This window comes from Phacochoerus africanus, chromosome 2 (genome assembly GCF_016906955.1).
Source record: "Phacochoerus africanus isolate WHEZ1 chromosome 2, ROS_Pafr_v1, whole genome shotgun sequence".
Classification (NCBI taxonomy): domain Eukaryota; kingdom Metazoa; phylum Chordata; class Mammalia; order Artiodactyla; family Suidae; genus Phacochoerus; species Phacochoerus africanus.
In genome coordinates, this window is record NC_062545.1 from 218,240,738 (window position 1) to 218,261,094 (window position 20,357).

A 20,357-nucleotide genomic window follows, 5' to 3' on the forward strand; every position below is an offset into this window, starting at 1 on the left:
GCACTAATACAAAAGTAAGATCTAATCATTGTTACAGGAATGATCATTGTTTTTGATTAACACACATGAGTTAAAGAAATAACATTTAGACTCGGGGGCATTTATTTCGTAGAATAATCTCAGCAGCTTCCTACTAAAAAACTGTGAAAGCATTTTACCATTTGCAAAGAAAGTCTCAAGTGACATGACCATGGGTACAAAATCAATTTAGAGACAAGACCAGGATTCTAGTGTTCTGATTACTATCCCAGGTCACTCCCCACCATACTTTCCTCATTTGTCTTTCTCATTTTGTATTATAATCCATAGGCCAAATGACTCTGGCACACACCTGAGACTGAGAACCACTGCTTTGGGTAAAGTTCATCTATGTTTAGCATACATCTGTACTTCTTTCCATTTTATGGCTGAATAAAATTTTATTGAATGGACATACTGCATTAAAAAAAAAAAAAAGAACCACTGCTTTACTGCATTTGGTGTAGTGGTGGGGTGGTAATCATTGCCTTTATCTTTTATTACACTTATTTGATAAACAGCTTTATTGAGGTATTACTTACATACCATAAAAATCACCAATCTAAACTGTACAATTCAATGGTTTTTAATACACAGAGTTGTGCAGTTATCACCACAATCAATTCCTCATTTTCACACCCATCCACCCCCGCCACCGCCCCAGTACTCATCTATATTCTTCTTTTCCCTCAACCACTGCCAAACACTAATTTACATTCTGTATGGATTTGCCTGGTTAAGACTGTTCCTATAATTGGAATTACACAACACGTAACATTTTATGATCTTCTTTCACTTAGCAGTTTTCAAGGAGTACCTAATTGTTTTAAAATTAGCAGTGTAACAATAGATAGTTTAGAAATAAACCAGAAGGGAAAAAAATCACCCATAATTCCATCCTAATACAATCAACAGCATACTTTTTTTTTTCTCTTCTGCGGCTGCACTCTCATCTCATTGGAAAAAAGATGGAGGGTGACCCTCCCCGCCACCGGGCTCCCCACCCCCCCCCGCCCATCTCCACCCGGCGCCTTGATGACGTCACTATTTCGAGCCTCAGACCACCCCTCCCCCACCGCCCTCCCTCCCTGTCGCGGTGGCTTTGACAGAACGCGATGGCGGCGTCCGGGTCTGCGGGAGTACCGGCGACTGTGTCGGGAAAGCAAGAGTTTTACCAGCTTCTGAAAAACCTGATCAATCCAAGCTGTATGGTGCGGAGGCAGGCAGAAGAAATCTATGAAAATATCCCAGGTCTGTGTAAGACTACATTCCTCTTAGATGCCGTCAGAAATAGAAGAGCAGGTTTTGAGGTGAGACAAATGGCTGCCGCACTGCTACGACGGCTTTTGTCATCTGGGTTTGAGGAAGTCTATCCAAATCTGCCTTCTGATGTTCAGAGGGACGTCAAGATTGAACTAATACTGGCCGTTAAGTTAGAAACACATGCTAGCATGAGGAAAAAACTTTGTGATATTTTTGCAGTGCTGGCGAGGAATTTGATAGATGAGGATGGCACTAACCACTGGCCGGAAGGTCTGAAGTTCCTTATTGATTCAATCCACTCTAAAAATGTTGTTCTATGGGAAGTTGCACTTCACGTTTTTTGGCACTTTCCTGGAATTTTTGGGAACCAAGAGCGGCATGATTTGGATATCATCAAACGGTTGTTGGACCAGTGTATTCAAGATCAAGAACATCCAGCAATCAGGACATTATCTGCTAGAGCTGCAGCTGCATTTGTACTTGCTAATGAGAATAATATTGCTCTTTTCAAAGACTTTGCAGACTTGCTTCCTGGAATCTTACAGGCTGTGAATGATTCATGCTACCAGGATGATGATTCAGTGCTAGAGTCCCTTGTTGAGATTGCAGATACTGTACCTAAATATTTGGGTCCTTATTTAGAAGATACTCTTCAATTGAGTCTAAAGTTATGTGGAGACTCCAGACTTAGTAATCTGCAACGCCAGCTGGCTCTTGAAGTGATAGTGACTTTATCTGAAACTGCAACCCCAATGTTGAAAAAACATACAAATATTATTGCACAGGCAATTCCTCATATATTAGCAATGATGGTTGATCTTCAAGATGATGAGGACTGGGTAAATGCTGATGAAATGGAAGAAGATGATTTTGACAGCAATGCAGTTGCTGCTGAGAGTGCACTAGATAGACTGGCTTGTGGGCTCGGTGGAAAACTTGTTTTACCAATGACTAAGGAGCATATCATGCAGATGCTTCAGAGCCCTGACTGGAAATATCGACATGCTGGATTAATGGCCTTATCTGCTATTGGAGAAGGATGCCATCAGCAAATGGAATCAATTCTAGATGAAACAGTTAACTCTGTTTTGCTTTTTCTTCAGGATCCTCATCCAAGGGTGAGGGCTGCAGCCTGTACTACACTTGGACAGATGGCTACAGATTTTGCACCTAACTTCCAAAAGAAATTCCATGAGACGGTGATTGCTGCTCTGTTGCGTACCATGGAAAATCAAGGTAATCAGCGTGTACAGTCACATGCAGCTTCTGCACTTATTATTTTTATTGAAGACTGCCCCAAATCATTGCTTGTCCTATATTTGGATAGTATGGTGAGAAATCTACATTCCATCTTGGTGATTAAACTTCAAGAGTTGATTCGCAATGGAACTAAGTTGGCTTTGGAACAGCTTGTGACAACCATTGCCTCAGTTGCAGATACAATAGAAGAAAAATTTGTTCCATATTATGATATATTTATGCCCTCACTGAAGCATATTGTTGAGCTTGCTGTTCAAAAGGAACTCAAGCTTCTGAAAGGAAAAACTATTGAATGCATTAGCCATGTTGGTCTTGCCGTTGGGAAGGAAAAATTTATGCAAGATGCATCAAATGTGATGCAACTATTGTTGAAGACACAATCAGACTTAAATAATATGGAAGATGATGACCCTCAGACCTCTTACATGATTTCTGCATGGGCTAGAATGTGTAAAATTCTTGGAAATGATTTTCAACAGTACCTTCCACTAGTTATTGAGCCTCTTATTAAGACTGCTTCAGCTAAACCTGATGTTGCTCTCTTAGACACACAAGATGTGGAGAATATGAGTGATGATGATGGATGGCAATTTGTAAATCTTGGAGACCAGCAAAGTTTTGGAATTAAAACTTCAGGGCTTGAAGCAAAAGCAACTGCTTGCCAGATGTTGGTTTATTATGCTAAGGAGTTAAGGGAAGGATTTGTGGGATATACAGAACAAGTTGTAAAACTGATGGTTCCTTTACTGAAATTTTATTTCCATGACAACGTTCGAGTGGCAGCAGCAGAGTCCATGCCTTTTCTTCTGGAATGTGCACGAATTCGTGGCCCAGAGTATCTTTCACAGATGTGGCAGTTCATATGTGATCCCTTAATCAAGGCTATTGGGACTGAACCTGATACAGATGTACTCTCAGAAATAATGAATTCTTTTGCAAAGTCCATTGAAGTAATGGGAGATGGGTGCCTTAATGATGAACACTTGGAAGAGCTGGGAGAAATACTAAAAGCAAAACTTGAAGGGCACTTTAAAAACCAAGAATTGAGACAGGTTAAAAGACAGGAAGAAAACTACGACCAACAAGTTGAAATGTCTCTGCAAGATGAGGATGAATGTGATGTTTATATTCTGACCAAAGTATCAGATATTTTGCACTCATTATTTAGTACTTATAAAGAAAAGATTTTACCATGGTTTGAACAGCTGCTTCCATTAATTGTAAATCTAATTTGTTCTAACAGGCCATGGCCAGACAGACAGTGGGGATTGTGCATATTTGATGATATCATAGAACACTGCAGTCCAACCTCATTTAAATACGTGGAACATTTTCGGTGGCCAATGCTGCTAAATATGCGAGACAACAACCCTGAAGTCAGGCAAGCTGCTGCTTATGGCCTGGGTGTTATGGCACAGTTTGGTGGAGATGATTATCGTTCTTTATGTTCTGAAGCTGTTCCGCTGCTGGTAAAAGTTATTAAGTGTGCAAACTCCAAAACCAAAAAAAATGTCATTGCTACAGAGAACTGTATCTCAGCAGTAGGGAAGATTTTGAGGTTTAAGCCTAACTGTGTAAATGTAGATGAAGTTCTTCCACACTGGTTATCATGGCTTCCATTGCATGAGGATAAAGAGGAAGCTATTCAGACTTTGAGTTTTCTCTGTGACTTAATTGAAAGTAACCACCCGGTTGTACTTGGTCCAAATAATTCTAATCTTCCAAAAATAATCAGTATAATTGCAGAAGGGAAAATTAATGAGACTATTAACTATGAAGAGCCTTGTGCCAAACGCCTAGCTAATGTTGTGCGTCAGGTACAGACTTCTGAAGAATTATGGTTGGAATGCATTTCCCAACTTGATAATGAGCAGCAGGAGGCCTTAGAGGAGTTGCTAAATTTTGCTTGAAGCACTTTACTATTATTTGAATATTCTCTACAATAAAAGTAACTGAAAATAAGTGCTATGAGTGGATTCCATTATGATTGAGAACACTGTTCTCCCCTTGCGAAGCCACTTATGTACCTTCCTCATGTTTCTCCAGAATTAGTCAGTGTTACAGCTTCTGTTCACCTTGCATGTTTTATCTCTTAAACACAAGCCTGGGTGATAACCTGTTCTTCTGTTGTCTTAGAATGTCTGTCACATTTCATCTAGTTCATGTGAAGTATATAAATTGTTGCTGTTTTGTCTGAGTTACTGATGCTGGGCAAGCAGTATATTTGGTATCAAGATGTCATGCTGCCTATCACAAGACACTAAGAGCTCACAGATATGGGATAGGAGAACTTCCACAACAAACATCTTTGGAATTGTGTGTGAAGAATATAGTGGTGGGCTAATTCCTCCTTGATAATACTCCTAATATTCATAGTAACAGAAGGATGCTGAAATTGGAAGAGTTTTGAGATATCACAGTGGATGTGTGCAGTGTTCTCTTATATATGAACTTTGTAATAACGCCCTCCTGAGACTCAGTGAGGTGTATCCATATTCTAGTTCCCAAGGTGTCCAGAGAGTTAGAATTTTAAAATCTTAGGCTGGCCTCTCTCTCTTTTTTTAAAAGTTATCCAGGCTTCTAAGAACCATGGTTACTGAAAAGGGTGTCCTGGTATATCTAACATTGGTAGCATGTAACATACTGCAACACAGTGTTTGACAAATGGTAAATAATATTTATGGGAGTCGTCAATATTATGTGTTTGAGCAGAATATTGCATTGTATATGTATGCCATTTTCCCCCACAAAGCAGTTCAACAAGAAGAAAAGCCCTGATTGAAATTGGGGCTTAAATAGATTTCTACTTTGGAGAAGTTCTTAATAGATTGTATGGTAGCATTCTAATAGGAGTGTTCTATTGTGATAATGAAAGGGAAGCAAAATTAATTTTATCTTTAAACAGGAAAAAGAAAACAGTTTTAAGACAGTCATTTAGAAGTAGGTGTGCATTGTAAGAAAACAGTTCTATAAATCTAGGGTTAATTACATTAATTGGAATGTTGGTCTTTAATGTCAGGCTTCTTGTAGGATAGGAAAAAATCTTTCTATTCAACAAGTTATTGATCCAAAATTTAAGAACAAATACATCTGTCATGATTTACTGGGGCTACTGTGAGTACTATGTATGTAAAGTATTTAGTAAATATTTAAGACCTAATAAGTGCTTAATAAATGGTAGCTGTATTGTGTTGGTGTTTTTATCTCTGCTGTGTTCTTTTTTGTGGTTTTTGGAATTCCTTTTGCATTAGAATCTCCCTGTTTCACCTCCTTCCAGTTCATGAGCAGGCCATCTAGGCCATTGTAGACAGAGATAAGAAGTTGAGATTTTAGATGTTAATTCCTGTCCATTCCCTACAATTATTTATTGTTAATGAGGGAAAAAAGAAAAGGCCATTAGGTGCAGTATACTCACAATTTTAAGATAAATTTTTAGGAGATCCTGTCGTGGCTCAGTGGAAACGAATCTGACTAGCATCCATGAGGACGCAGGTTCGATCCCTATCCTCACTCAGTGGGTTAAGGATCATGGCATTGCCATAAGCTGTGGTGTAGGTTGCAGATGAAGCTCAGATCCCCAGTTGCTGTGGCTTCGGTGTAGCCAGCAGCTACAGCTCTGATTTGACTCCTAGCCTGGGAACCTCCATATGCTGTGGGTCTGGCCCTAAAAAAGAAAAAGAAAGAAAAAAAAAAAGATAAATTTTTAAAGTGTAGATGAATAAATAGAAAAATCCCACCACAAATTATTATAGAGTTTTTGTCTGGATTGTGGGATTAAAAGGCAGTTTTTCTTTTCATTTATGTTTTCTAATTTACCTACAACCAATATATTCTGTGTATAAGTTTTTTAAGTCCAAAAAGCTGATCATACTTTCTTTTTTTTTTTGGTCTTTTTAGGGCGGCACCTGTGGCATATGGAGTTTCCCGGCTAGTGGTCTAATCAGAGCTGTTACCGCTAGCCTATGCCATAGCCACAGCCACGGAGGATCTGAGCCTGGTCTGTGAACTACACCACAGCTCACAGCAATGCCGGATCCTTAACCCACTGATCGAGGCCAGGGATCGAACCCGCAACCTCATGGCTCCTAGTCGGTTTCGTTTCTGCTGTGCCACTACAGGAACTCCATAGTCATACTTTCATAATAGCTAAGATCATAGTCACCTTGGCCTCTCCATGACCTATAGCTGAGGTTCCTTCAACTCACCTGCACCACCTTATTTTAATTAGTATCCCTTAATTAAGAAGCCCTTCATCAACATTTTTAGCAATTCCCAACACTCTTGTGAATGAAGAATTGAAAAATCTGCCAGATGACTTGGAATTAGGAACCTGAAAAATTATGAACTATTCAGACCTAGACCTGAATTTTGGCAAACTATTTTTTTTACCTAAGCATCAGTTCTCCATCTGTGAAAAGGGCATAATACTTAGCTCATAGGAGTGTGAGAATTAAAGGAGGTAATGAATATAAAGCGCTTAGTGGCACAGGGTTCAATATATGCAAGCTAATATCTGAGTCATTAAATAGGGTTGGTAGCTAAAGAGAAGAGGGGATATTTACTGGGGTAGGATGGGTCCAGATTTCTTGGGCTTTGTCAAAGGAAATGAGGGAGGTCCAGTCAGACACATTTTTGGTTGCCATTCCAAGACTGGTTTCTGCCTTTGTTTTTAAGCTGAGGTACATTTATGGGCACTGAGAAGAGAGGATGCTATAAATGTCTAATAAATTACAAATGACTGCTAAGATGAGAGGAAAGCTTGAAAACTAGATAAGGTGTGTGTGTAGGGGAGGGTGTCAGTACCCTAAAACCTCAAAAGTGTTCCACTTAGCCATTTTACCTAAGACTGCTATTTAACTTCGGCCCCCTCCCCCCAAAAAAAACCACCTCAAGTTTTGAAGTTTGTCAGTGCCTTAAAGGCCCACATTAACGGCAAGTAAACAATCTCAAAGAGTCAGTTTATCTCTAGTTACACAGCTTTTACTTTTATTATTTTATTTTTATGTCTTTTTGCCTTTTCCAGAGCGGCATATGGAGGTTCCCAGGCTAGGGTCTAATCCGAGCTGTAGCCCTGGCCTACGCCAGAGCCAGAGCAACGCGGGATCAGAGCCGCGTCTGCGACCTACACCACAGGTCACCGCAACGCGGAATCCTTAAGCCACTGAGCAAGGCCAGGGATCGAACCTGCAATTCATAGTTCCTAGTCAGGTTCGTTAACCACTGCGCCACAACGGGAACTCTCAGCTTTTACTTTTAAAATGCTTGCTTTCTAGTTTCGATTTTGTTAATTTCAGGCTAAAAGCAGCAGCATTCTTATAAGTAATATGTGTGTCTTTAAAATAGAACACAAAAAGCCATTCATATCTGCCTTATGGAATAGTTCCTTTGTCCTCACTTGAAGGAATATATAAAATAATGGAATGATGAGTCACTTTTTAGGCAGTCCCCAAAAAGTAATTTTTAAGTGTGTAGTAAGATTGTAAGGTCATGCTAACGTCTTGCTCTTTAATGCTACACAGCTTAGATTTGAAATATCTGAAGACTGTTCTAGTCCCAAAAGTTTTTTAGAAAGAGGTTCCATTTCCTTCCTTTTCTCTTAGCAGATATCAAGAATCGAGAGGGTGGAAAAAAAATTTTTTTAACTTTAACGCAAAACGTAGTATTAATTTCCAAAATGGGGAGTTATTTTTAAGACCTGGGGACAAGAGTTTTCAGAAACTCGAGTTCTGCAGATCATCTCCTCTTCTTTTGGATGTGAGCATATATTTATATTTCAGTTAGTCGAGTCCTTGAACCTCCTTTCTAAACTTTTTTTTTTTTGTCTTTTTGCTATTTCTTTGGGCCACTCCCATGGCATATGGAGGTTCCCAGGCTAGGGGTCTAATCGGAGCTGTAGCCACTGGCCTACGCCAGAGCCACAGCAACACAGGATCCGAGCCGCGTCTGCGACCTACACCACAGCTCACGGCAACGCCGGATCCTTAACCCACTGAGCAAGGCCAGGGATGGAACCTGCAACCTCATGGTTTCTAGTTGGATTCGTTAACCACTGCGCCACGACGGGAACTCCCTCTTTTCTAAACTTTTCAAAATTCTAGTTTAAAAAACCGGCAGAGAGAACACACTCCCCCTTATCCTTTTACAGCCGGATTAGGATTTACGTTTCATGTCTTCTTACTATTCATTTTCCATCACCGAAGGTTACCTAGCAAGATCCTTCAGGATTAACTTTTTAACTTGGAGCGCTAAAAAGTTTCGCAAAAGAAATAATCCTCTCCGAACCACCTGCTTTTAAAACACTCCGGAGCTGGCGAGCAAAGCTGCGCAGGCGCTTTGCTTCCCCTTCTACTCTGCCCATTACAGTCGTCTACAAAATGATGACATCATTAGTCCGCGCAACCTACCAAGCCTCAGGCCCTATAGCTGAGACCAGTCCTCGCTTTTGCGTAGCGGGGCGGGACGGGAAATAAAGTGGGGGTGGTGGTGTTCTATTGCGCATGCTCACCATGTATGGCGACGGTGCCTCTTTCTTTTGCCTCTTTGCGTAGCTTGCCCCAACCTGGCGCGGGAGGGGGGGCCTGAGTGCCCTCCCCCTTCTCTGCCTGCCCCTCCTCTTCCCCCGCTTTCCTCCGCCCAGCAGGGCTTCTAACTGACAGTTGTCGCCGGCCCTGTCCGCGCACCGCCTCCTCCTGCCCGGGTCCCCCGCAGGTAGAAAGGGGCGGGAAGGGGTGTGAGGGAGAGGAGGAGGAGCCCCAGCCGCCGCGGCCCAGTGCTTCGGCCCCCTCCCGGGAGGCGAGAGAAAAACTCCCCTTCCTCCTCGCCCCCTCCCAGCCCCCTAGCAGGCCCGGGAGGGGGTGGGGCGCTGAGGCCGCGGAGGCCAAGCCGGGCCTGGCGGGTGAAGAGCGGCCGGGCGGGGCGCGGAGGGGTGAGGCAAGCGAGTGCCGCGCGCGCGCCGCCACCGGGGGGAGGGGAGAGGAGGGCACCTAGGCTCTCCTCTTCTCTCCCCCCCCTCCCCCGCGCGCCATGTAACCCCGCCCCGCCGGCGGCGAGCTTGAGACCCCCGCGCGCACCAAGCGGAGCCGGCGGCTGAGGAGAGCGAGACCCGATGCGGCTGAGGCTGCGCGGCGCAGCCGAGCCCTGAGGAAGCGGCCCGCGCTCACGCGTGTCCTGGCGCCTCGAGCGGCCGCTCCACACCGCCCAACCTGGGCCTGCCGGGGGCATGAGCGTGCCCGGGACGCCGGGGGAGATGGAGCCGGTCGGGGAGGAGGAGCGGCCGCCACCGACGGCGGAGGAAGAGGACGACGAGGAGAAGGAGGTGGCAGCGGCGGCCCCGGCCTCAGGGCCGGCCCGAGGGAGGAGTGACTCTTCGCGGGAGGACGCGGACGACCGAGAGGAGGAGGAGACGATGGTGGTCCGGGGAGGTGGCTGCAGGGAGCAGGAGCTGACCTACGAACTGCAGCAGGGCTACCGCATCCTGGGCGAGTTCCTGCAGGAGAAACACCGGGGCCTCACCGCCCCATTCCTGCAGCCCTTGGGGGGCGTTGCCGTCGGGGAGGAGGAGGCGGCCGAGGGGCCGCGCAGCGGGGGACGGGGCAGTCGCGCCCTCCTGCAGCAGCCTAGGCAGGGCATGTGTCTGTTGAAGATGGAGGAGAAGTTCGCCAGCGGCCAGTACGGGGGCATCACCGAGTTCGTGGCGGACTTCAGGTTGATGCTGGAGACATGCTACCGCCTTCATGGAGTGGACCACTGGATCTCCAAACAGGGCCAGAAGCTGGAGATGATGCTGGAGCAGAAGTTGGCGCTTCTCTCTCGGTGAGTGAGTTGGGTCCCCGGTGGGACTGACTGACTGACACAAACACACCCTTGCACGTGTCCGAGGATGGGTTGGGCCTGGGACCGGGGGGCGTCGCTGATAGGTGCTGAGTCGGTGCTGGAGAACCCCGGGAGGAGGAGCAGCGCTGGGCGGGGGCCTGCAGGGGTGTGGTGGGTGTGGGCTGAAAGCTCCGAAGCCCAGGCGTGAAGAAGTTGAGAAGGAAGCCGAGTTCCTGAGAGCCTAGGAGCAGGTAAAGTTCGTAGATTTAAAGTGAAATGGTGCCCATAAGGGTAGGGAGAGGAAAAGTTTTAGTGGGGTGGAAGTTGGTTGGACCTGCAACTTTTAGGCAGTTTTGGCATGAAGTTTTTAAACGTCTTTATTTGGCATGAAATATTTTAGAGTGAGATATCGTTAGATAATTTTGTCTCGTGCGAAAATGTCGTTTGAAACTATTAAAAAGTAATTGTATTGTTTTACCACTCAAATCGGCCATTGGAGATTTATGGAGTGTTTATTCTGTCAGAAGTCGTATGCAGTTCAGATAGCACCATGCTCATGGTATACTCCACTCATATCCAGAGTCAATTATTTTTTTCTGTAGGAGGAAATGCTTATTGATGGTTACTAAAATAAACACATTAATTTATAATTCTATGATAGATATGAGCCAAATTAATTTTTCTAGTAGAAATTCTCTAGGAATAGAAAACTAATTGAATGTTGTTGGAAATTGTGGTTGAAATGAACCAGTAGTTTGACTATACTAGCGGAAGCGAACTTAACAAGTCTCTTTACCTTTTGGCCTCAGTTTCCTCATCTGTAAAATGGGAATAATGACAGTATCTAATTTATGGAATTGCTTTAGGATTAAATGAATTAATAAATGTAACATCTGAAGTGCCAGTCCTGAAGTTTGCTCAATATAAGTTTTAACCATTATAATTCTTGTAGTGGTAGTTGAATATTCTCATATCTGAAACTGGGAAGTGTTCTATTGCTTTTATTGAATAGCTCCTGAAAAGCTGTGTTAATTTTTGTTCTTTGACTTATAATTGTAATTTTAAAATAATCTTGTTTGTCACTGGCTTCCCATATGCTATTTTCCAGAATATCAGTGACTTCTTTCATTGAAAACAATGGTTAACATAGAGCTTAACTCATAGGGCAGCTCTATTTAAACTAAGGAACCTGTTCTTGAATCCTTTCATCATGTGGAATTATTTGGTAATCTAATAATTTAAAAATTTGCCTTGTAAATTACTTTTAATACTTTATCTAGTGACATTATAGTTGTGTGTTTTATAGTTATTACTCACATAAGAAACAGTCCATTCACATGTCATTATTTTTAATTTATTCCAAACTGATAGCACAAGATTTTGGACCTGGAAGAAAGCCATAGAGTTCATTTAGTTCAAGCATCCAGTTTTACAGATTGGAAACAGATTTAGAGTTAAACTGGAGAATGGCTGCATGAAAGTGCTAATAATCTGAATAATTATAGGTGTTTTCCACAAGAGTTGTGTATATAATTAATATTTCTTGAGTCCTACAAAAGAGCAAGGAGCCTGTTTCTTTTATGTAAATGTAAATCTCTACATGCTTAGAATCATTCCTAGTGACACATGTTCAAAATACTATATATTCCCATATGATCTAATAACATCCATACTTAGAACTTAAAATATTCTGTTGTTTATAAACATAATATATTCCTGGCATTCGTAGTCCAAGAGAGAAAATTCTTGCAGTTTTATAACAAAAAGTAATATGATGATCTCAAACAGCTAATTATAATAAAGTTTCAAGTCCCTTGGAGTTCCCTTGGTGGTGCAGTGGTTAACGAATCCGACTAGGAACCATAAGGTTGCAGGTTTGATCCCTGGCCTCGCTCAGTGGGTTAACGATCCGGCGTTGCCGTGAACTGTGGTGTAGGTTGCAGACGTGGCTCAGATCCCACGTTGTTGTGGTGGCATAGGCCAGTGGCTACAGCTCAGATTCGACCCCTAGCCTGGGAACCTCCATATGCACCAGAGCGGCCCAAGAAATGGCCAAAAAAAAAAAAAAAGGTTTCAAGTCCCTCACTTTTTTGTACTTGATGTATACAAACATTTTGTAAATAATAGGTTTGCCAAACTACACTTGTCGACACTAGGAAGTCATTTCTTTTTCTGTACTAACCTAAAATCTGAGTCATTACTAAATAAATGCTTTGAGTGGGCACAACTTTAAGATAAAGCATAGATTATAACTCTTTGGTATGCAATTAGCATACACAGATGCTCCAGAACAATATTCTCTAAACTGTCCACATGAATATGATATTCAGAAAATAGATGAGACTCAAATACTTTATTTATAAATAAGTCATATATGGTATTTTAGTAATGAACAATCACTTAGATGATATCATTTGTTGTCTTTTGTCTTCTAGTATATTTTGTAAGATATGGAATTAACCCTTATTTTAAGATTTACTGTAAGAATTTTACAGCTGCTCTATATATGGCTGAGCCTTTTAGTGAGCAAGCAATGAAATACTAGATAGGAAACATTATCATTACAGAGCAGCCCATTGACATTAGTACCTTGGGCACATTGTGTAACTTGAATCTCAGTTTCTTTCTTTCTTTTTTTTTTTTTTTTTGAATCTCAGTTTCTTAATCTGTGCTATGAGAGTATTGATTTTACAGGTAATAATTTAATAATTGTGAGTATCTGCCAGAGCTAGACATTCATGTCCCTGATATCCAAAAAATAAGTTCTTTATTATATAGTTGAGCAGGTATATTGTTGAGTATATAGTGGTATATAGTTGAGCAGGGAAAAAGACCCAGAAAAAGATGATGTTTCTATAATGGACATATAAATAATGTTCAGGGGAGATTAAAGAGGTTGGAGGAGACCTGAATCTAAAGTGGGGCAGGTAAGCTTGGGGATGGCAAGTGAAAGGAAAGGAGAAAGGGAAAAAAGACTAGTTAAAAGGTATAGTGAAGTTTATACTTGAACTGATTCTCAAAGAAGTTGAAGACTGTTTTTGGATTTTTTTGGGAGGGATTGAGAGGGCCATTCCAGAATACAAAACTATAGTGAGTGATAGGCATGGAATAGCATAGTGTTTCTCAGAACTACTTAGACCTTCTCTGGCTACAATATGGTCTCCAGAGTAGTGTCTGCATTGCAGAAAATATGCAGAATAATCAGTTGGGGAGAGGGAATAAATTATTATAACTTTAGTATATTCTCTCTTTATCTTGTTAAAATTTCTAAATTTTTTTGTTTGCGCTTAGTGATGTTTATAATAGCATTACATGTATGTGTACTATATAAATCCTATGTCATACCTATAGATATGTATAAGTACTATTTGTATATATCTATAAGTAACAGAGTTTTATTATATAATATACATTAACATGTAACAGTATGTTTTATATATAATATTTGTGATAGAACTAGGACTGAAACTTAGCATATCTGCTCTCAAGAGAGTTACATATTTTTAAAAATTTATTAAGAAAGTTATATTTTAGGAGTTCTTGTCCTGGCTTAGCAGAAACAAATCCAACTAGGACCCATGAGGTTGCGGGTTCGATCCCTGGCCTTGCTCAGTGGGTTAAGGATCTGGCGTTGCTGTGTGCTGTGGTGTGGGTCGCAGACTTGGCTCGGACCCTGTGTTACTGTGGTTGTGGCATAGGCTGGCAGCTGTAGCTCCAGTTCGACCCCCTAGCCTGGGAACCTCCATATGCCATGGGTGTAGTCCTAAAAAAAAGCAAAAAAAAAAGGAAAGTTATATTTTATAAAGGATTCCCATTCATTTATTTGAGGCAACTGAGAGAAGTTTTAATTAGCATTAGAAATAAGGGGAAAATCATCTACTAAGTGGAAAGGAGTAGAAACTACTTAATAATTAATTAGTTATGCCTAATAAGAATATTTATCTTTTCTGAATTTTAAATTATATATATATATATTTTTTTTTTCTTTTTGCCTTTTTTAGGGCTGTTCCCGCGGCATATGGAGGTTCCCAGGCTAGGGGTCTAATCCGAGCTGTAGCCCTGGCCTACGCCAGAGCCAGAGCAACTCGGGATCTGAGCCACATCTGCGACCTCTGAGTCGCCTTGGCAATGCCGAATCCTTAACCCACTGAGCAAGGCCAGGGATCGAACCTGCAGCCTCATGGTTCCTAGTCAGATTCGTTAACCACTGCGTCACAAGAGGAACTCCTAAATTATATTTTTGAAAGCTTTTAAATTAAAAAAAAATTTTTTCTTTGGCCACACCCCTCAGCATGCAGAAGTTTCCTGGTCAGGGATCAAATACATGCCATACCTGCATCTTGAACCACAGCAGTGGCAATGCTGGATCCTTAATCCACTGTGCCACCAAGGAAACTCCTTTTTTGTTTTGTTGCTTTGTTTTTTGTTTTTTTTTAATTTTAAAATAATTTCAAAAGTTTAAAGGATATTGCTGTATAGTTTTAAAAGACTATAGTTATATAAGAGGCAATACCAATGACCCCAACAAAGCTGAAATTGAAATTTTAATTTTGGTGATTTAAAATAATATTTTGGTGAAAATAAGCTTGAATATAATATAACCTTGTTAAAGCTATAGTTAATTTCTGAATTAAGTTGCTGTAAAACATGGTAAATGTAATGGGCTCTAAAAAAAAGTTCCTAAAATATAAAGATTATGTAGTTTTATAACTTAAACAAAAAGAATATTTTTCTTGTACAAAACATCATCATGAAACCTCAAATTTCAAAATAGAGATGTACTTGTAGTACTATTTTAGAGTACAAAAACATCATCATGAAGCCTCAAACATTTCAAAGTAGAGATGTACAAGTAGTAATTGAAATACAAATGGATTTTATAGACTCAGTTAAATCTAATTTTGTTGACTTATTCTCAGTTAAAATCAAAACCAATAAATTAATTGGAAATTTTAGCAAGATGCTTCTTTCTACTTAGTAGCCCAACTCCCCCACCCCTACTGGATTCTGTAATTATTTTTTAGGTAAATCTCCAAAAATTGGGGACCAGTGGTAGTAGAATCTGGATTTGCTTCTTGTTCAGAACTCTAGAATGTCAGAGCTTGATACTCCATGTAATTCTATTATTATAATCGCCATTCTTTTAAAAAATGATATTTTAGAAGGTTCAGAAAAGGTTTAAGTACAGTGGTGAAAGGATGAAGGATTTCAATGAACAAGACAGTTATTGAGCACCTACTTTGTTCTGTGACTTAGGGCACAGTTCCAGCCCCAAAAAGTTTAAAAAATGGCGCATACACAGTAATGGTAAAAGGTAAAATGTGTAAAACTGTGATTTTCAAACTTGTTCATTGTGAGAACACCTGGAAGTCATGGGACTATTTTAGCAGAATGTCCTAAAACATTGATGTATTTAGTTTTATGATTTTTTGCTAAGACACCCAAAAGGCTTAAAACATATTATGAGAAGAAACCCCTAATTGGCAATTTTATCTGGTAGCTCAATTTTTTCCCCCTACAAACTGGGAGAACATAATCTTTTTGGGATTTTTGATGATACATCTTGGTTTAGCTCATGAAATAACTACAGTTGACCCTTGAACAATGTGAGGAATAGGATTGCTGATCCTTCTTGCAGTGGAAAATCTGCTTCTAACTTGGCCCTGCTAAGTCCCTTCATATACTTGATTACTCCCCATCCACATATGGATTCATCCAACTGAGGATCGTGTAGTGCTGTAGTATTTATACTTGAAAAATATCTGTGTGCAGTTCAAATCCCTGTTGTTCAAGGATCAACTGGATGTGCTAAGGGTGCATATTTTGAGGATTACTGCGATAAGCTTTTCTGTAGAGTGTTAGGGGAGTGTAGAAGAGGGCTAACTAACTTCGGGGAGGTGGCAAAGCTGGGATTGAAAATACTTTATTAGAGTTTATTCTAGAGGGCTGTTTTCAGGGCATGAGTAGACTATTGCTAGGTGAAGTTGAGGAGTTGATTAAACAATTATTTGACCTATCCTATGAGAAGTAGTGTGTTAAGCCCTGTAGTTAAATGATAAATATGACTTTACCCCTCACTTCAAGGTGGTAGGTAAACAGAAACAATTGTATTTGTGGAGGCAGGAGAGTACACAGTATTCCAGAGGAATGGTTTATACCCAGTGGTTAGAGTGTAGGATGATGAGGTCCTGTAGTGGTAGATGAGTCTAGAAAGATAAGCTGGGGCTAATTCGGATGACCTTGATTACTTGCTAAAGAATTTAGAATGTAGGCTTTGTAGATCCATCATAGCTTTAATAAGGGAGTGGCATGATTTTACTTGTACTTTGAGGTTTGAAGGCTGAAATGGAAGGAGAGAAGGAGTGAAGAAAGGAAACCAATTAAAAGACTCTGGAGTTAATACCATCAAGAGATAATAAGCAGTAGGGAAGTTCCCATTGTGGCTCTTTGGAAATGAATCTGACTAGTATCCATGAGCACTCAGGTTCAATCCCTGGTCTCGCTCAGTGGGTTAAGGATCCGACATTGCTGTGGGCTGTGGTGTAGGCTGGTGGCTATAGCTCTGATTTGACCCCTAGCTTGGGAACTTCCATATGACTTGGGCATGGCCCTTAAAGGACAAAAAATTTAAAAATAAAGAGATAATAAGCAGTAGGATTGAAAAATGGATAAGATTGATTACAAGAGGGGTAAACCAACAGGTAAAAGTGGTATAATGGCAAGCTTTTGGATATGGTGAAGGAGAGGTTGATGTCCAAAATAAATTTGAGCCCAGGTGATGGTGATTGCTGAGAGACTATGAGAGGAGACAGGCATTTAAAAATACTCTGCTGAGAATTATTAGAAGGCTGCATATGGAGCTCAGCACAGTGACTAGGGCTAGATTAGAGATGTTTAATTGGGAATTAACCTGTAGAAGGATGATGGTTGAAGAAGAGAATGAGATTGCTTGAACAGAGTGTAGTAAAAATTTAAGGGACCAAAGGCAGGACTTTGTGTGAGAATTGACTATCTTCAATTTAGGGAAATTAGAAAAATATGATTAAAGTGTGTATGATGTTTATTAAAAGCTGAAGTGCTTGAGAAAAGGCAGTTAATGAAGGTGGAAAGAGTTTATTCTGGAATAAGTAGAAGGTATTACTTGAAGTATTAGTCTTTAGAATTTTAGGAGATTTTGTTCCATTTGAAAATAATAATTTGAAAATGATTGAGATTCAGTGCAATAAAAATGCCCTAATAGATTGTAATGTGTTTTGCCTTAAATTTGGTATCTCATTGTATTTGTGTCCTTATATTTATTTTTATTTCTAAGGAAAAAATTAGAACAGGGAAAATAAATCATGTTTTTGGAGAGAAGAGTGAATCCTTTTCATATTTGTGTTTTAGCTTTTAAATCATCTCTATGCTCTCTCCACAGGATTAGAAATGCCTGGAACAAATAATAGCTGTTTTTGTTTCCAAGGAACTTCCATAATAATATGAATCTTTAAAATACATATTAAATTACTTGAAATAGTCATTCCTTTTTGTAATGAGAAACACTAATAAACCCCAATGGTAGTAATATCTGTAAGCAAGCTTTTTGTTATATCATCTTCTACCTGGGGCTGGTGAATGTTCCAAAAATTAATTGTGCTTAAAAGTCAGGATAGTAAGGATATATCATTGAAAAAAGATTTATTAGGAAAACCAAGTGTTAGTAGTGATTATTGCTAAGTAGAAAGATCCTGGATATTTTTCATTTTCTTCTTTTATTTATTTATTTATTTTTATTTATTTATTTTATTTTTTTGCTTTTTAGGGCTGCACCTATGGAAGTTCCTAGGCTGAGAGTCAAATTGGAGCTGTAGTCACTGGCCTACACCACAGCCACAAGCAACGTGGGATCCAAAAGGTGTCTGTGACCTACACCACAGCTCATGGCAATGCCAGATCCTTAACCCACTGAGCGAGGCCAGGGATAGAACCCTCAGCCTCATGAATACTAGTCGGATTAGTTTCTACTGAGCCATCTTCTTTTAATTTTTATATGTCCTAGATTTCCAACAATAAGCATTACTTTTATAATTAATAAATGCTTTTATTTAAAGGGGATTAATATTTAAGAATTGAGTGAAAAATACGTATCATCGAAGTTTTAAGACAGTACACTCACATTAAATATTGTAACTGGGTAGTGTAACTGTGGATGATAAATTTTCCCTTCCGCTTTCTAATATTTTCCTACTAAGTTCCCAGGCTAGAAATCGAATTGGAGCTACAGCTGCCGGAATACGCCACAGCCTTGGCAATGCCAGATCTGAGCTATGTCTGGGACCTACACCATAGCTCATAGCAACGCTGGATTCTTAATGCGCTGAGCGAGACCAGAGATCGAACCCACATCCTCAGGGATACTAATTGGGTTATTATCACTGAGCCATGATGGGAATTCCCAGTTGTTATTTTTTATAGTACCATTCAAAATATAAAATCTACACGAATTCCCTGGTGGCTTAGTGGGTTAAAGATCCGGCATTGTCACTGCTGTGGCACATGTTCAATCCCTGGCCCAGGAACTTCTGTATGCTATGGGTGTGGCATGTGTATATATATATGTGTGTGTGTGTGTATATATTTGTATATATGTGTGTGTGTGTGTCTGTGTATACATCTACAAATATATGTGTGTGTGTATATATATATAAATATATAAATTTTTTTTTGTAGGTGCAGTTTTAAAGGATTGGAATTGCTAGTACTAAGAACTCACCCCAAGCTTTCATATTTAAAGCTTTTGAGCACAGTCAGTTGGATGTACCTTTGGGCAAAAATAACTCTTCTTATAACTTCTTTTATATCTTTGGTATCTCTTTAAATGTTAGTACATCTGGGATTTAGACCTGTTCGTTTCTGTCTAGGCATCTTGCTAAAAGATAAAAAAAAGATGAGAATACAGTTTGAGATATACCAGTTTAGGGTAAAACTTAACCTCTTGCTATACTTTCTAAGTACTACTTCACTGGTATTGCTCTTTTGTGGGAGTTTAAGCTTTATAAATTAGATCAGTGATAAAACTTGCCAAGACATGATACAGAAAGTATTTCAATTTCAGTTTAGCACATGAAGTGTTTTGGAGATCTCTTTCCAAAAGATAGACCCCTTTCTCCTTCAGATACATCTCATCTGCTAGACATAGGTTTTCTTTCAAATGGTAGCAATAATAACTACAGTTTGGGTTTGCAAAAGCTTTAAGGGTAAACAGTTTCCTTTAAATTCTACAATCTATACTAGCCTAGTACATTGGCTTTTATGGTAATGGTGTACATTTTCACCTTTTTTAGATTGAGATCAGAAATAGCTCTGAGAAAATGTGCATGCAGGTGAAATATTGGGAATACCCTCCCTGTGACATTTCATATTTTATGTTTTTAAACTGCTTTCAGTGGTAGATTGCCTAACAAATATAGTAAGGAACACCAAGATTTTGCTAAATAAACAATACTGGTGAACTCAGGGTCTATTTTCATGTTTGTTCTAAATGTAAGGACAGGAGTTCCCGTCGTGGCTCAGTGGAAACGAATCCTGCTAGGAACAATGAGGTTGCGGGTTCAATCCCTGGCCTTGCTCAGTGGGTTAAGGATCCAGGGTTGCCATGAGCTGTGGTGTAAGTCGCAGATGCAGCTTGGATCTGGTGTGGCTGTGGCTGTGGCTGTGGCTGGCAGCTGTAGCTCCGATTGTACCCCTAGTCTGGGAACTTCTACTTGCCATGAGTGTGGCCCTAAAAAGCAAAAAAAAAAAAGGTAAGAACAAATCCGTTTCATTTTTGCACTGAGGACTGAAACAGATAATCTTAAAAACTTATTATGTAGAAATGTTTTCCCGTAGAAACAGTTACAGTTTTTGTGTTTGTCCACAAGCCCAATTTTTAACATCTGAATTACCAAAATTAGAAGATAAAAACATTAGAATATAATCAATAAATAAAATAGAAGACATTTTATATCTGCCTTGAATACTTGTGC

At 40.2% G+C, this 20,357-nt stretch overlaps 2 protein-coding genes across 6 annotated transcripts in view; both read left to right on the forward strand.

Moving 5' to 3' along the window:
* Positions 1 to 1,102: 1,102 nt before the first annotated feature.
* Positions 1,103 to 5,746, forward strand: RANBP6 (RAN binding protein 6). 3 transcript variants are annotated; one of them, XR_007133229.1, is made up of 3 exons: positions 1,103 to 1,269; positions 2,385 to 2,517; positions 3,785 to 3,883. XR_007133229.1 is itself a non-coding variant. In XM_047767667.1 (2 exons), the coding sequence occupies exons 1-2, from the start codon at positions 1,134 to 1,136 to the stop codon at positions 4,449 to 4,451; spliced, it is 2,262 nt and encodes a 753-aa protein (XP_047623623.1). In that variant the 5' UTR covers positions 1,103 to 1,133; the 3' UTR covers positions 4,452 to 5,746. The 3 variants fall into 3 exon arrangements, 2 of the variants coding, with proteins under 2 accessions (XP_047623623.1, XP_047623622.1); XM_047767667.1 differs by having other exon boundaries at positions 1,103 to 1,328; positions 2,385 to 5,746; XM_047767666.1 differs by having other exon boundaries at positions 1,103 to 5,746.
* Positions 5,747 to 9,065: 3,319 nt separating this feature from the next.
* KIAA2026 (KIAA2026 ortholog) overlaps positions 9,066 to 20,357 on the forward strand; it is a 112,267-nt gene continuing 100,975 nt past the window's right edge. For 2 of the 3 annotated variants that reach the window (XM_047767668.1, XM_047767669.1), the window contains exon 1: positions 9,066 to 10,353. In XM_047767668.1, the coding sequence (XP_047623624.1) occupies positions 9,761 to 10,353 (593 nt within the window). In that variant the 5' untranslated portion in view covers positions 9,066 to 9,760. The remainder of the gene's footprint in view (positions 10,354 to 20,357) is intronic. The other variant, XM_047767670.1, reaches the window with a different exon arrangement.

Coding starts and splice junctions, on each gene's coding strand:
- RANBP6 (XM_047767666.1), top strand. CDS start 1,134: ATGGCGGCGTCCGGGTCTGCGGGAGTACCGGCGACTGTGTCGGGAAAG.